Raw genomic sequence first — 17,759 nt, forward strand, 5'->3', positions numbered from 1 at the left:
GCCGTGGCCAAAATATAACGATCTGCCTTCTACCGTCTGGCATTATCTGGTAGTGGTAGCTAGCGGAAGCCACTGGCTTTTATTGTCATTACTGGCGATTAGTTGGTTTTGGCGATTATTTGTGTGTACTGGTAGGCATTGGGTGCCTTTGCAACTTGCAGTCACTAGTGGCCATGACCAGTGTCGGCCTTCATTAGATTGTACCTAACTGAAATCGTCTGTCTTTTACATTGCATTGTTTGTCATTGGCTGTCATTGGATGCCTGTGTCGACATCCAGTGACAGCCAATGATCACTGGCAATTAGTGATGTTTTGGGGTGGTTACTTGCATTTACTGGTTGACAAAGGCTGCATTTCCAACGGTTATTGTAGCTTCTCGAAATGAAATCGCCTGTTTGTCATTGATGTATTTAGGCGGTTACTTGTGTTTGGTCATTGTTAACCACTATCGTTCATTACCAATGTCGAACCTCATTTGAATGCTCTGAAATGAAATAGCCTGCCTTCAATATTCATGCACTATCATCCATTGTATGGTACTGTCATCCAGTGGTAAGCACTGTAGGTCACTGGCGATTACGACTGATTAAGAGTCATCAAGTGCTTACTGTCACTTCTGGAAAAGGGTAGACACTGGCGAAAACGGACCAATAAATCGCCCGTTTTAAATTTTGGGGCATTGTCTTCGAGTGGCGGGCACCGTCATCATGGTGGTCATTGCCCTTTTAAGTTGGCTACTGTCATCTCATCGCACTGGCAGGTACTGATATTTTGAGGTGGTTTACCCGCGGTTACTAGTGGGTACTGTCTGTCTTAACAATTATTGTTCACTAGCCGTAATCATCACTCAAAGACGACTATGCCTAATGTCGTGCTTTGTTCCAACTCTGATCAAAACAAGGCGTACCTTATTCTTATCTCTATGCAATCGTGATTTACTGTGACGTTGTAGATATGATTTTGTACTTGTGCAGAATAGGAAGAGTGCTATTCAACTTAAATGTAACTTATACGCTTTTATTTTGGAATGAAAATATTAGTTGAAAGTCCATAATAGTTACAAAAAGCAGTTGTTATTATTTGAGCACTGTCCGTATTCTTCATAAGTACCAATTTGTGAAGTGATGAGTGACAACGACGACTGTTACGATATCGTTTTATCAAATTGTCAGGTGAAAATACAGTTTTAAAACGTGCAGCGCGTAAGCAGATGTTTTTTGACTAATTTTGTGTTTGTTTGTTTTAATTGTGGATTTATCTGTAAAAAAAGGTCGAATTAAAAGTATTTAAAATTAGAATAAGAATGTTTTGTTAGGATAAAATACTTGAAACCGACACTGCGTACGTAGGGTCAGTTTTAGAAAAGTAGATCTGATTAAGTTTAAGTGCTGTATATGCATCTCCCTCCTTTTTCATCTGTTTTGAAATGATTTTCACAAAATTGTAACCAGACTTTTCTGTTTAACTTGAAATATAAACTAATCTTAAGTGACGTTCAGTTTTATTTTGAAAAAAAAAAAGCCGATCTTATGTTCAAATTATTCGATTGTTGTTGTTTGATGACGATATTTTGATAAGTTCGTGAGAGGTGTTCGAAATTCCCTTATTCCGATATTACCTTAATCCGATAAACGTATTCGAACAGTCATTGGAATTGACCTGGACTTATGAAGGGGAGGGATCTTTATCTCAAGCATTGTGATAGAAAGAATTAATAGGAAATTTATGGGAATAAAAACTTGACACTGATGACGCTGGTGTAAAATAAATGTTTCAAATCTTAAAAAGACAAAATATCCCCGGTGTCGTTGGGGGAAAGGAAGGAGATATTAATCACTGAGTAAATATTGTGCTACCACAGTTAAATGGCTTCTCTTGATTAGTAACTCTGCTAGGAATTATTATAAGAATGTATGATAAAGATCTCTGCTAGGAATTATTATAAGAATGTATGATAAAGATATGAAAGCGACTTGTCATATGCGCAAAACCTACATAAGATATTAGCTAGTAGTTTGACCATATTAATGTTATACGTTTGCAAAACTGTTTTTTACTAGACGAGAATCATCGACATCGTTTTATTAAATAATAAAAAAATATATACAGAAGAAGAAGATAACCTCCATGATGTAACCTGATGCATTTAACTCTCAAGGAAGGAATATTTTTATTAGTATTTTGGATATTATCTTCCAGGTGTTGCCGATCAAGTCAATGCCAAATTTGTAGTTATTTATTTTGTAGTTTCAAATATTTTACCTGGACACACAGATACTGCTGTACTTAATATAATAGATACAAAAATTGCCTTTCCAAATAGTCACCCGTCTGGTACTGGCCAGGCTCAAGGTTGCTTAACTTCGGTGATCTGACGAGAACCGGTGTGTCAACGTAATTGCGCCATATATATAATGATAAAAAAAGAAATACGTAACAAGGATCTAAAAACCTCCCACATACCTATCTTATATTTTTACTAGCGACACTATATTATCTCTCGATACGTTGCCTGCACCACATAACCGATGAAGTTGCAATGTACCAAACGGCCTCTTAATTTCCCCGTCCCCGAGTGTTCCTTATTTTTCATTCCAATCTTATGAATCTCATTACCTAATTCCAACCCACCCTCATTTTCAATCTCCATCCCCAACGCAGCCGAACGTGTATACCCATCTTCATTCATTTTCATTCTTACATATATTTTCGCTCGTCCCCCCCTCCTTCACTCGGCCTTCCTCGAATTTCCCGCCACGCTTTTTTCTCTATTTCTGGATCGGTTTACCAATATCCTCCCGCTCTTCCCTTGCTTTCCGTAACGTGTACTCTTTACGGCAAGCGTATTTACTCCCCCTCTTCCTTTCTCCCTCCCTCTCTCTCTCTCTCTCTCTCTCTCTCTCTCTCCGTCAATAACCCTCTGATTCAACCGCTTCCTACTAAATTAGAACTCAACCCATCCATTCTTCCCGTACTTTCACACTTAAAGATATATGTCTTCCTATATATTTCCTTATTCGACCCTTCGTTTTCAGTGCTCCCTCGTATGAGAACTTCTCTCGCTTCCCTTACGCTAAGACGAAGATCCATCTAAATTCGAATTTACTGAGCTGTCAGAAGAAGACAGTTGTTCATTTATTGAATTGTTTCGGCCCGGTCGCCATTTTTTTATGTGTTTTGTTTTTTCATCAAAGGACAAAGAATTCTTCATTCGTTGCTTTCCGTTTTATTTTTGTTTTTCAATTGGTTAGTGATGCACGGCTTTGTCGGTCGGTCGGTCGGTCGGTCGGTCGGTCTATCGCACTCGAGATTTAAATGGTGTGTTTATAATAGGATTTCGAACTTTGACAGAGCGATCGTTTCAGAACTTGGCTTTGACAGAGCGATCGTTTCAGAACTTGGCTGTGACAGAACGATCGTTTCAGAACTTGGCTTTGACAGAGCGATCGTTTCAGAACTTGGCTGTGACAGAGCGATCGTTTCAGAACTTGGCTGTGACAGAGCGATCGTTTCAGAACTTGGCTGTGACAGAGCGATCGTTTCAGAACTTGGCTGTGACAGAGCGATCGTTTCAGAACTTGGCTGTGACAGAGCGATCGTTGCAGAACTTGGCTGTGACAGAGCGATCGTTGCAGAACTTGGCTGTGACAGAACGATCGTTGCAGAACTTGGCTGTGACAGAACGATCGTTGCAGAACTTGGCTGAGACAGAACGATCGTTTCAGAACTTGGCTGTGACAGCACGATCGTTTCAGAACTTGGCTGTGACAGCACGATCGTTTCAGAACTTGGCTGTGACAGCACGATCGTTTCAGAACTTGGCTGTGACAGCACGATCGTTTCAGAACTTGGCTGTGACAGCACGATCGTTTCAGAACTTGGCTGTGACAGCACGATCGTTTCAGAACTTGGCTGTGACAGCACGATCGTTTCAGAACTTGGCTGTGACAGCACGATCGTTTCAGAACTTGGCTGTGACAGCACGATCGTTTCAGAACTTGGCTGTGACAGAACGATCGTTTCAGAACTGCGCTATGACAGAGTAATCGTTTCGGAACTTGGCTGTAACAGCGCGATCGTTTCGGAATTTGGCTGTGACAGAGCGATTGTTTCGAACTTGGTCGTAAGTGTGTGATTCTATCAAACTTCGGAAAAACGGAGCGATTATTCTAAACGTGGGAGTACTGGACTGATTATAATGTGGATATTTTGGTGTCCAAGCTCCCTTATCAGATGCGCTGTCTGTATATCTTCTGAGCCCTGCCAAACGTTTGAAATAGTATTTCATTTAACCGCAACACAACAAACAGAAAGCTACTTCAAAATCAAACATTAATGATAGTGTCTGTGAAATTATGTTCCTGATTTTTTATGACGGTTGATGAGTTGTACCATTTGGATTATTTTGACTACTGTTTTCATCTTGAGTGTTATTTTTACAAAGTTTCGGCTGATGTAATTTTCGGCCTTCCTCAAATGTATCTTGTTTAACTCAGAAAATTTCTGTCGAACTCTGGGATCTGCATGGGGCTTCGAACTTTATTTAATTCCCGGGGGTAGCATGCTCTCACCCTGTCAGCCATGGCCGGGTAGAAGTTTTAATTCCCAATTGTAGTCTTTATATCGCCTTGACTGATGATTGAACCTTTGACCTTCTGAAAAGTGTTACTTAGTACTTTATCTGTTACGCCACGGTTCGCAAAGATAAAGTACTCGCTAAAATATATCGACCGAAACGTTGTGAAAACAACACTCAAGTTTAAAACACTAGTCCAAAAAATCTCAATGATAATGCAGAGTCTTTGAAGATATATATACTTTACGCGATAGTAGCGCAGATTGAATAGACATTTCTTACAAAAGAACCAAAATAGGGATTATGTTTGTTTCGCATAATGACAAATGAATCCGTTTCAGTTATCCCCGACCGCGTCCTCCAACAGCAAGACATATTCATCGCGTATTATGCCAAATAAATTTGATAAAACAGAAAGAAATGAATCAAAAGAAAAAGGCAACTGTCACCAAGAATGTCACGTTCAGATTAAACTAAAACCTTCGGTTCGATTGCGTTGGATTCGTTGGCGCAATTATATTTTTTTTAAGAAGCATTTTACAGCTTTTCAAACTAGTTTCGATTTGCTAAGACTATGAAAAGAGGCTGTTTATTTAAACTATTAATCTTACCTTTCTTAGTTCTGTGTGAAAAATATTAACGCCATTATTTACAAAATGATAAGCATATATATATATATATATATATATATATATATATATATATATATATATATATATAATAAAGTCAATGCAAAAGATTTTATTGTTTTTAGAACAGGTATTTTAAATTATTGTGATGTATTTTATGCCTAGTAAGTAATTTATAACTTTTTCTTTCGGATTATTGAATCATCAATCATAGTTTTCTGCAATATTCTCACCCGTGTTGACCCGAAATCGACCTTTTTATGTTAAAAGCAACGGAATAATCTCCCATCATGATAATGCTCGTTCTACTGACCAAAAATCTAGGAAAAATTAGTTGAGAAATTTTGTGTCATCCTGTGTATTCTCCTGACCTAGCTCGTTCGGATTATCAATTATTTAAATGACCTTGCATTAGCATCATGAAAGGAGATTGAACATGAGTTAGGTTCATATTTCATGTCAGAACTTAGAAGATTTTACAAGCGAGACATCGTTGACAGATGGAATCAAGTTATAGCAAAGGTCGTTATTGTTATGAATTAAGGTACTTTTTAAACAGTTTTTTTTTTTTTTTTTTGAAGATGAAATTTTAAAATCATCAAAAACTTTTGCACCGACCTAATATTTCCAGAATTTAATTCCGGTAAATATTTTACTAGAAATGAGTTCCTGCTTACCTGTCCCATTTCCAGAGCATAAGGTCGATTTTCAATGCGGTCGAAAAATCATGAACATGAAGAAAACATTTCGAAGCGCATATATCATGTAAATAACATGACGCTCATGAAACAAGAAGGATGGCAAATTAATTTTTCTTGCGATTTCAAAGCGCATATCGAGACGTCGCTTTGTCGATATTCCAGCCAACTCATTCCTCAGATTCTGCTGCCAACCAACATCAAATGAAACGACAACCACTCGCAGACATATTGCTAAATCATGAAATTCATTTATCAGAACGTGTTTACCGGATATCCCAAGTTCAAAATGACTAGCTGAAGTATTTGTTTAAGTAGGGTCTCACCTGCGATTTCTCACCTGATATATTTAATGTATATAGTGAAATAATTCTACGAAATATTGAGAATTATGAGGACATTATCATAGATGGTCACAACATCAACAACCTGAGACATGCAGATGGCACAGTCCTTATCGCCGACTTTGATGAAGACTGCAATTTGTTTTTTAGTCCTCATATTCAAAGAGCTAATGTTTCTGACAAAGGAAGAAGAATTACTGTTTCTGGGCTGGAATCTATCCATTTAATACTTACAGTTTGCTAGATTTTACCTTGAAGCCGTATATTAAGGACATGTAAATTTATAGAAGGCAATACAATGCAAAGTTGTAAACGATAGTCACAAACTGAAGTGAATTAAGACATGATAGTGAAATAAGCTATGCAAATTCACATTCATTAATGTGTGTGTGTGTGCGCGTCTGTGTGTGTGTGTATTCGACAGGTAGATAGAATCGGAATCGAGAAAAATATTGGAATCGTCTCATCACTAATATATGTGTGTGTGTGTGTGTATTCGACAGGTAAATAGAATCGGAATCGGTAATTGTATCGGAATTGGGAAAAATATTGGAATCGTTTCATCACTAATATATGTGTGTGTGCGTGTTTGTGTGTTTGTGCATGCGATATAAATGAAATACTGAAATGCCGTTGGATTACAGATTGTACAATACTGTAAAAATAAAGTTCAAATAAATAATATTAATATTCTATAAGACAATTCCAAAATTCTATATAGTTTAACTCAGAATTTCCGCATATACTAGCAGGGCTACCCGGCGTTGCCCAGGCTATATAAAAAAAGAAAGATAAAGTTGTGTTTGAATACACCTGCTATATCAATTTTTATCTCGAGCAATTCCTAACAAAATATATAATTTTTACTTTTCCTGGGCAACGCGGCCTTTTAACATACTCGCTCTATTGAAGATAGGACATCCAGTAACGCCGCGTAGATTTTTTTGTGTAAAATTGTATAGCAAAACACAATGACATTTTATTGTAAATACCCTTCTTAAAAAAAAGAAGGAAAGAAATTCATAGTTTTAAGTGGTTACGATTTTTTTAAATCCCGGGCAATTCCGAGTAGATTATCTTGGAAAAAATAGTATAACAAAAGAAAATAATGTTACTCTTACCGGGCAACGCTGACTTTTAACATACTTGCTCTATCAAAGATTCCACCTCGAATAACGCTGCATAAGTTTTCTTATATTAGCTTAAAGGGAAATAACTCTCATAGAGACTTCCGGTTTTAAACACAATTGTTGTCAGATATTAATAATTGAAAATAAATTAAATCAAATATTAATTGAATTTAAAAAAACTAAAATAAATATTAAATAATATTTCTAAATCGTTCAATTAAAACAATTATAGCAAATAAGATCGAGCTAATTATTAAAATAGATATTCTTTAATGTAATATGCAAATGAGGTTACTCATTCAGTGCAGATTACATTTGAAAAATACTATATATATATATATATATATATATATATATATATCACGCATAAAATTGAATGTGTAATCCCCATTTGATAGAAATATCCTATAACGGATTTATATATTTCTTAAACGGGACAGTTATACACGCAGACAAACACGAACGCTACTACTTGTTTCCGTTAATATAGTCAACTGGAGGGTTCGTATTGTTTTATTTCGGAAAATAACCCTTCATCAGACATGTGTTCGACTTTCAAATGTGCATATTATATATTATTATTCTTGTGTTCGTGAGAATGATGTAATTTGTTGCTAGTTATAAGAATTAGCAAGAACACTTCATATGAGCATGAAAATTTAATAGAAAAAATAATAACTTTACAATTCGCCATCTTACTTATTCTCTCTCATGGTCTGCACAGGGGGAAATAACTTTATTCTTTTAGAGTTATTTCCATTTATTTCCCCTTATAACAATTGTAAAATGAGAAAATTCCGTAGAAATTGTTTTAAATCTATTATATTATTTAAAATTAATAATATAGAGATTGTGTTGATACTCAATGTTATTTAAAGTTGTATTTTTAGCCATTTTTTACATCTAGTAGCTTTATGCTTTGTCTGGAAGAATTTTCATAAAACTAGCCTGGGTGCCCGGCGTTGCCCAGGTGTTTGGAGGTTTGTGTTGAGCAAAAGAAAAAAAAGTTGTAGTAGACAGGCAGACTCGAACCCGTACCACGAACGAGGTAAAGAATGTGAAAAAAACATGACGTCTTTGCTATCGGAAAACCGGAAGTGGTGAAAGTTTAAATTAAGGCTAGACAATCGAAAAGAGGGGATGACTTTCGAAAATATCGGCGAAAAACCGACCCCTCCCTGAGCGCGAAGGAATTCATGTTTTTAGCCAATTTTCCGATATTTGTCATCCGAAGGGTCGAGCTTCAAAACGATACCGATCTCGTGAAAATTCGTCGCCTCTGTCGAAAGTTTTAGGCATACATACAAACATACATACTCGTTGCATAATGACAAATTAAACAGAAACCTTTTTCCTGCACGCATGAACAGACTTGGCATTTCTCAGTCGACAGTAAGACGTTATAAAAGTTATTTGAATTTTTTTTAATAAAAAAATAGGATTTAAAACCAATCATTGTCAAGTAGTGAATGTCTATCACAGAGCGCCCCATAAAAGTAATTTTATTTTTCCTTTTGTCTTTTAGATAATGACGCATTTCTTTCCTGCATTGTATTTTAATTTCTTTTTATTCTCCACCCAGAATCGAACTCCTACCCTCTTCCCTTGTAGATGTGCGCAGCATAGAAATATAATGTGCAGCAAGGCGTGGAATTACTACGTCTGTCAAATTCTGAGTTGTGAAGCAAAATATAATAAACCGAAAAAAAATAAATGAATAAAACGTCTAATTTATTTTCAATTCCTCGATGATATAGAATTTCTAAATTAAGATTTATTGTCCGACGCACAGGGCTGCTCCCAGAAATATGAGTAAATCATATACCAATCCTTAAAAGACAGATTTTTTTTTCTTATAGCTAAAAGTGAATATATTAAATGATTTGTTAAAATGTGAAATTCTTCGCATGCTCGCATTCGAGTAGAGTTTTAAAGATACACACACGCGCGAGCGCGCATATATATATATATATATATATATATATATATATATATATGTGTGTGTGTGTGTGTTCAAACATCATTATGTATGCATTCTATGAGAAAGAAGTAAAATAAATAACTCATAGTTGGCTGTTGCTGCTGTTTTATGCATTAATAGTATAAAATATTTACGTTCGCATGGGGCGATTATTTTGTAGACTGCATAATAAAGAACATTATGTATGCATATTTGCATGGTTGCTGACTTTATAATTCCAGAAATATTAGACTGATTATCTATATATCTATAAAAGTGGACGTGTCAGTGTGCATTTTTCTTCGCAATAACTCTGTCATTTGTCAGTCTACGGACTCGAAACTTGATATACAGAGTACTGAGATTTAGGAAAATCTTTGTAATCCGTTTTCGGACAGGAATTTGGCTGCTAAGGAGTCAAAGTTCAACGATTTGACCTTTGAGAACTCTACCAAACCCCTCCGCCAATTTTGGGTCTAAACATTTGAAATTTTAGGTATAGGTTCCTTGGACATGGATCTAACTTAATAACTTGATTTGAACCCAAAACAATAAATGTCAAGGAGTCATAATAGGAGTCAATGTTAAAAAAAATTGACCGCTTTTTTTTTGTTGTGCTCAACATACACCTCCAAATACCCGGGAAACGCCGGGCTGAAATGCTAGTATATATATATATATATATATATATATATATATATATATATATATATATATATAATGAACTCATTTCCCCTCTGATTTTGACCTTAATAGGATTAAAAATCAAAACATTTCATGCACGTGTAATATGCACAAACTGCAGCAAAATATCTGAGGCGTGTTTTAGGCCTATTACCTTTCCACTTCCTCGATTATTGTAGATTCCTATATTCTTTCTTCTGGGAATTCACTGTCAAAATCGGTTAAAATCTATGGAAGTGGTAAAATCTTTTCTCTCTAATAAATTCCTCCTTCCACCGCCACCACTTAACACCGTTGTTGGATCGTTCACAAGGGACAGTTACGAAAGAACACCGGTTTGGGTTTTCTTTATTCCGTAGTTGCTTAGAAAAACTGGAATAGAATTTTGCTTAACCAAATCGAAGGGTCATTTATGCCATTGTTTTTTTGTTTTTTGTTTTTTCGCTTTTCGCTGGGTTCCCCTCCCCCCGACCACGTCCATCATTTTTCCCCCTTATTTATGCTTTGTGTTTTTCCGATTTCTTTTTTATAGAAGTTTTACGTTTGTTCGCTGTTTTTCTTGGGGGGGGGCGATTTTTTCAAGAAGTTTAGCATCGTTTTTTATTATTATTATTTAAACAGGGCTATTACTTCGCTTATTCTTTAGTTTAACCCCCCCCCTCCTTTACACACACCTCCAAACAACCGGGCAATGCCAGGTACCCCCGCTAGTTAAACATAAAGTTGGTTTAAATGTATACAGGTTTGAGATTTACAAAGCGGTGGTATTGTTACATGAGTTTATGGACACGTGTGTGTGGTTGTGCGTGTCAGCTAGAACATTTTCGTTCCTAAATGCTATGCTATGTAGAAAACATAAGAAATGAAACATTTTGTGGTGAATGCTCCATACAATGCATGAAACCACTTGCTGTAAGTTAAAACTACTACATTAAGTCAAAACCTAATAATAAGTGTTGGATGGATAGATTCCGACCCATGAAACAGTAATTCTTCCCCCTTTATCAGAAACATCGAAATCAAAAGGACGAAATAAGGAGAGAGTTACGGGTCTGCCAAAAATAACCCAAAGATTCTCTACTCAAGTTAATTATAAATTATGGCTGATTAGAACAATTAAAACATGTTTATTTCCAAACATAACTCAATCCCAGAACTAAATCATATTTTTGCATCTATTTTGCGTTATTAATCTGTATAGTGCAAAATAAAACTTAGGGAAACAAACGTTGATTAACTGTTATTATAGTTGTTGTATATTTATTGTTTTTTCTCTTTCTTCTCTAGGTGACCATAACTTTTGCCGTAACCCTGACAATGAAGAGGATCGTCCCTGGTGCTTCACAACGAACCCACAAGTCAGGAAGGAAATTTGCGATATTCGCAATTGTGGTAAGAAAACAAAGAATTTTTTTTTCTCATTTTCAGTGGAAACGTCACGTACAGTAAATACATTACTAACGCAATTCGTACACGTTTAAATATGTACATTTATTTGTTGTTGTTGTAGTAATAGTAGTAACGACGTTTACACTGATCGAGTTAAGCCAGTTTCTTCTTTGCCCATCATTACATCTCGAATCATGCCAACTTCTCCATACTGGTCTTTCTTGGACCCTGTCCGAGAGAGAGAGAGAGGGAGGTGGTTAATGCACTAGCTCTGATGTGGAAAAATATTCCAGGCATCAACGAATGGTGGGTTTGTAAAGATCTAGGATACAATCAGGTCAGAATATTTTCTAACAGAGTAGAGGGAGCCAACTTTCTTTCCAGCAGTCTTGGCAATGTCTTCTACCCATTTCTTCAAAATAATCCTACCTGAGAATTTTAAGCCAAGGAGGTTGAATGATGAATTCTCAGGTAGAATCTTATTCTTCATAGCAATCGAAATATTATAATTATTATAACTATGGTTAATATGGTTGACTTCAAGTCCAATGTAAACAAGTTCTTATTAAGCCGTCCTCTTTAATAATCAAATTGTATCCAATTTACACCATTAAGGATGTCTACACTGTTGTCCTGGTGACCCCTTTATCCTCATCAACCCTTATTTTCAAGTAGCCTCCAAGCCTTGATAAGTGGTGACTCCCTTCTAAAAAAAAAAGTGTTACACATACGGATTGTGTGAGGTTCGAGTATCACCAAGCCTACTATTTAATTTCACTAATAATCTTTGGAAAGGTCTTAATCCATATATCTTCCCTTCAGATTTGGATGAAATAACAGGATAGGCTAGACTAAATTCGAATCTTGGCTATGCAACCAGATTCATGGCAGCCCATGACAAAGGTCGCACGAGATGGCTATCCAATTGTGATTTCACCGTTGAAGTCCGATCACCTGTTATTCCTAGTTCTCAACTAAATCCTTTTTAATTGTTGTTGTCTAGGTCCCCCAGTAGTTCACCACCACGTTTGCACCATCCAGGTAGAGAGATAAAGAGGATTACATTGCAAAGTTGCTCTCCTTTCACGTGACGAGCTGCATACTAAACCCATCGAAGACTTCACTGTAATAGAGTGGATGATAGAGATTTTAGGTTTATTTACAGACATCAAGATTAAAAGTATAGATGATTTAAAAGTTCGTGTATATAGACGAATCCAGAATGTGTTGGTCAAAATAAACTCAGCAAGTGGCAGGTTTCTAGAGATGGTGTTTTATACTGTAATTAGATTCAGAAAATGTTTGTTTTAGATAAAGACTAAATGATAACTAAAGTCATCCATAGAAGGCAAAATGAAGTTTAATAAATTTTACTTGCGTAAAAATAGAATAAATTTGTAAAGATATAGATTTTACAATGACATTTCCATATAGTTATTATAGGTTTTTTTTGGGGGGTGCACAGTGCCTCTAAGTCATAAGGGGTTATTATTTGGGACCAGATTTGCAGGGACATTATGTAGGGAGTTGAACAACGAGATAGTTGTTCTAATCATACTTGAACTTCTGCATGTCAGTATAGTCAGGAAACACGGTCCTGGGAGGGAATTCCAAAGTCTAGCAATTCGAGGGAAGAAACTATTTTAGTTAGAAGGCTTTACAGCATTTAGGGATCTCTACAGTGTAGGTGGTGGGATTTTGCTGCTTGTCAAGTTTGTCGAGGGGGTACTAGTGCTTTGTGTTCGTCTAAGCACTTACCATTAAAGTACTTTTAAAACAGATACAAAGATGCAACATTTCGGTGATGGGACAGAGGTTCGAGTTTGGCCGATCACTAGTTCTACTACTTATTATCACTAATACTCTTGGGAAAGATATTAATCCATATATCTTGACTCTATGCTTGAGCTATGGATTAAATAATAGGGTAGACTCGATTCTCAAGCTTTGGTTGTTCAACAAGTCTAAGAAAGAGAAAAAATCCTTTGAATTAACATCAGGTTTTCCTCTGCTTATCCTGGCATTGTTTTCAATCGTCTTGAACTTTTTCTTTGCCACTTGATTCAAACAATATTTAAGAGACGTGCAGTTAGAGATTGTGCAACCCTTTACAACATAGATTCTCTGCCAAAGGACCGTTACATAGAGTATCCATTGTCTCTAAAATTGAAAGCAAACTTTTTTTTTAAGTATAATGTATAAATTTTAGACTTTAGCCCGTTTGTAACGAGCAAAAGTTATAGCCTATTGACTTAGAATGATTGCTTTATGCCAGACTATTAGAGTAAATGTGGTATTGTAGAGATTAATTCCTATTAATCCCTAGCTGTGAATCCGACGGATACCATAACACTTAGTTCACATCACCTTATCATAAGAAAGGTCCATGCAAAATTTTAGCCAGATCGTCTCACCAGTTTCTGGGAAAAATTCTAGAGAAAATTTGGTATTGTGGTATTTAATTCCTACTAATCCCTAACTGTGCATGGAGAGGATGCCATAATATTTAGTTTGCTGCATCTTATAGAGGTCCATACGAAATTTCAGCTAGATCGGCCCAGTAGTTTCCAAGGAAAACAGTACAACAGACAAACAAAGAGAAATAAGGTGAAAACTAAAAAAAAAAAAAACTTGCATACATTATGCCAAACAACCTAGTTTGAAACACATTTTTTGGTCACTCGCCATCAATAATTTATTGCTGAATCAAATCTATTGCTGAATCAAATCCATTGCTGAATCAAATCCTGCTAAGTAATATGAAACGCAAGTTTGCTTAGACAAAGAATAGACAGTGATATAGAAAACATTAAGTGATTAAACACAAAATCTTTCAGTTTTTTGTAGTGAGCATTGTTCTAATATACGAAAACTCACATTTTGATACAACTACGATGAGGATCTCCATTATTTTCGTCAAAATTGGAAATCTTTTCAAATTTTCATCAGCTACAGACAAATAGCAAAACTGCCTTGTGGATTCTTTGGGAAAGATTATAGTGGCAAAAATCCTGTTTGGAATCCCATTAGGCAGATGGTGAGTCATTCCCAGCAACTCCTGCAGCTGTGCTGGTTCTGACCATATTGGTTTGCCTTTTCATCGGGCATAGCAATGCCAAGCGGGGGACCCTGGTAATTGGGCAAATATAGGTCCACTTGTCATCTGACCAGGCCTGCATCTGGAAAAGCAACTCCAACTTCGACTGTTTAGCTACAGCAGATGCTGCAGGGCACCAAACTAGATACAGAAGCCCATTGTCTCACGAGACAGAAGGTTGGCATCATCATCTCACCAGGCGTCCACCATATTTCGTTTAACTTGGAAAAAATAAATACAAACAAAAAACACATAATCATTATTTTTTTATCCTAATCCAGAACACCGTTTTTGGGGAGCTAGATTTTCACAATAGAAGCAAGTAAATAGGGACTGTCAACTTCTGTTATTAAAAGCTTCCAAGTCGCCACGCTATTCCGTGCATGTGTTGCATGACATACTGTAGTTTGCTGATGCTGAGCACTCGTTTCATTCATTTATTATGAATTAGATGATTCTATTGTTGACATTCAATTCTCCGATATCTTTCTAGTTAGAATTATTTTTAGAAAGATATCAGGTACTTATGGAAGGAACCACGTGAAGGTTGCCAACATCAGTAAATTAAAAAATTTCTATGGAATAGACTAGTTTCGAACTTGACGCACCAGATTGGGAGTCCATGTTGTTAACCACTTAATCTGAAGATGCTGATTTGGGGGATGTAATCATATGAATTATGTCGGTATGACCTTGCGTGCGTGCGTGCGTGCGTGCGTGCGTGAAGAACAATGTTGTTCTTTATCTTTTAATCCTCATCCTGTACATATTTCCGCTTCTTCTTCAGATTCTTTTAAGGTCTGCTTCCTCTGAAGATGAAGATCCTGACAACTAAGAAAATTCTGAAGGGTTAAAACTAGAATCTAAAAAAGATTTTATCCATCTTCACATTCTTCTTCTTCTCCACATTCTGGACATTCCTTTTTATCTATTTCAATGCTGCAAAAAAAAAAAAAAAAAAAAAAAAAAAAACATGTGGCGTTGTCAAAACTAATTCCTGTTTATATAAATTAGTTCATTACTCTGAAATTCTGTAAAAAAAAAAAAAAACATTTTGGGAATGCGAATGTTTTTAATCTATTGAGTGCAGCAAGTCAATAAAAAACAATGGGTTTTTTTGTTGTTTTTTTTCCAAGGTCGAGCATCAAGTTGTATTTATTTCTAACATCCTGTATTATTCACCAACAGTCTTGTTTCGGGTAGTTCTTCGTGAATGTATAGTTGTTGTGTTTGGAGTCCACGCATGAATGAAAAATACAAACTATAAAATCAATAGAACAAGTCATGAAGGCAAATTGGCTTAAGTTTAATGAATAAATCGAATTTGAAAATAGATCGTAAGTTCGAGCATTGAAATAAGTTTTCATTTCTCCTCTGGACAATTTCTTATCAAATCTTTTGCACGAATGTCTTCGGCCCTTATCCATTCACATAAATTAGTTTATTATTCTGAAAATTTGTAACACACAAAAATTTATCGTTAAATATTTAGAAATTTATAAAGAATTGTGAATTAAGTATGAAATCGTGAAAAATATTGGAATCGTTCCATCACTAATAACAACTATGTCTTTTCACACATTAAAAGTGTCAATGATAGTCTAAAACACGAAAAAAAAAAAAAAAAACTTCGGTCCGGAAAACATTAGAACAAACTTAACAAAATACAAAAAACAAAATCCAACTGCCTCCCAACTTCTCATGAACTTGAAAATAAATCGTAAATCCAAAAACTGACATCAGTTTTAATTTTTTTTTTTATGGACAATTTCTTATGAACTCATTTTCACAAACATCTTCGGTTCTTGTTTGCACACTTCTACCACCAGATTTTCTTCCATCTCTCTGTCGTTGTATCTTGCCCTTTAAAACGCATGCAAATTACTGATACCCACTAAAACTCAAACACTGAACACACACTCATGGGCGCTTTGGATCCGGTAAGTGTATATATCTATCATCATGAATAGGTATATTGAATTTTATCCAATATAGCTGGAAACTAATTTAGGATAAATTAATATTGTGAATATTCAGCACATCCGTCTCCATTCGTTTATTTGATCAATTTTTCTGGTCAAATGGTTAGTTGCACATACATTTCTAGCAATATCATGTGATCACACCTGTTTCTAGGCATTCTGGTGGACAGAAATCTCACAGGAACTTTTGGAAGTGCTATTACTAAACGTCAACTAACTCTCTACTGTTGACTATTTCAAAAATCCTCCTTTTGCAATATTGTAATGTGTTGGCTCAAGGGATAGTGATGTCTCGGCAATGGTGGTAATAATAACAGAAACAATTATTTCCTTGCGTTTTTTTACTCTGTAATTGTAATAATATAAGAAAAAAATGGTTAACAAAAAACTTGCTCAGTGTCATAATGCATTTTGGTCTTTTCCTTTACAGTATTGTAAAGTTACATATTAACGCATGCTTTCCATCGCCTTCTCCGTAAGAGGGGAAACTGAAAGCAGAGCTGCGAAATACACAAACCCCAGAACCAAATCCACTCATCTGCAAAAGAGGAAGACATTTCTCTCTTCATTGTTATAAGTCACTTCAGACTTTTGTACTTGACGTAGTTTTATTTCTAACCTTAAACTTCTAATGGAATTTTTTGATTTCTCCTTACGATAGCCACATGTGGAAAATTGCGTTTTTAACACTAATTTCTACACAACCGTATCCAGTCTTACTATACAGGTGAAGAAACGCTTCACACAAGCTTTTATAGTAAACACTAACCATCTCGTAACTTCTGACTATTTCAAATATGCTTCTCTTTCCTAACACGTGACCCTGCTCGCCCAATCAGAGATTTTTGCTATCTCTCAGATTCTTTTACTTATTGACCCCTCTTAAAGATGGCATTTCCTTGTAACAGCTTAATGTTTTTCTCTCTTCTTTCTTCAATTCTTTTTCATATTCTTATCATTCAGGTCATCTTCATCATCACGCTCTAAACATCCTCATCTCCGTCTTCTATGACCCAAGTTTATACCACAATAACGGTGGCGTTGCCAGATCTATTAGTCCGTTAGTCCGACGTTTTTTTGTTTTCAAAGAGAAAATTCAAATAAAATAAAAAGAAGAAAACCGAAAAAAAAATCCCATTTGGGAATAGAAATATTTTTTTAATCTATTGAATGAGGCGACTCAGGCCGAGGTTTTCAGTTGAAGTGCGAAATAACAAGCTTGATCGATAAAAATCAATTTTAAAAAAACAACTTGGGATAAAAAACAAA

The 17,759-nt window shown here is 35.7% G+C and overlaps 1 protein-coding gene across 6 annotated transcripts in view; it reads left to right on the forward strand.

Annotated features, from left to right (window-relative positions):
- The window catches only part of LOC145299148 (inactive tyrosine-protein kinase transmembrane receptor ROR1-like), a 1,518,258-nt gene that overhangs the window by 1,440,017 nt on the left and 60,482 nt on the right, over positions 1-17,759 (forward strand). For all 6 annotated transcript variants that reach the window (XM_080144380.1, XM_080144378.1, XM_080144381.1 and 3 more), the window contains one exon: positions 11,310-11,414. In XM_080144380.1, the coding sequence (XP_080000506.1) occupies positions 11,310-11,414 (105 nt within the window). The remainder of the gene's footprint in view (positions 1-11,309; positions 11,415-17,759) is intronic.

This window comes from Euprymna scolopes, chromosome 2 (genome assembly GCF_053919585.1).
Source record: "Euprymna scolopes isolate OS-2025 chromosome 2, ASM5391958v1, whole genome shotgun sequence".
NCBI classification, from domain to species: domain Eukaryota; kingdom Metazoa; phylum Mollusca; class Cephalopoda; order Sepiida; family Sepiolidae; genus Euprymna; species Euprymna scolopes.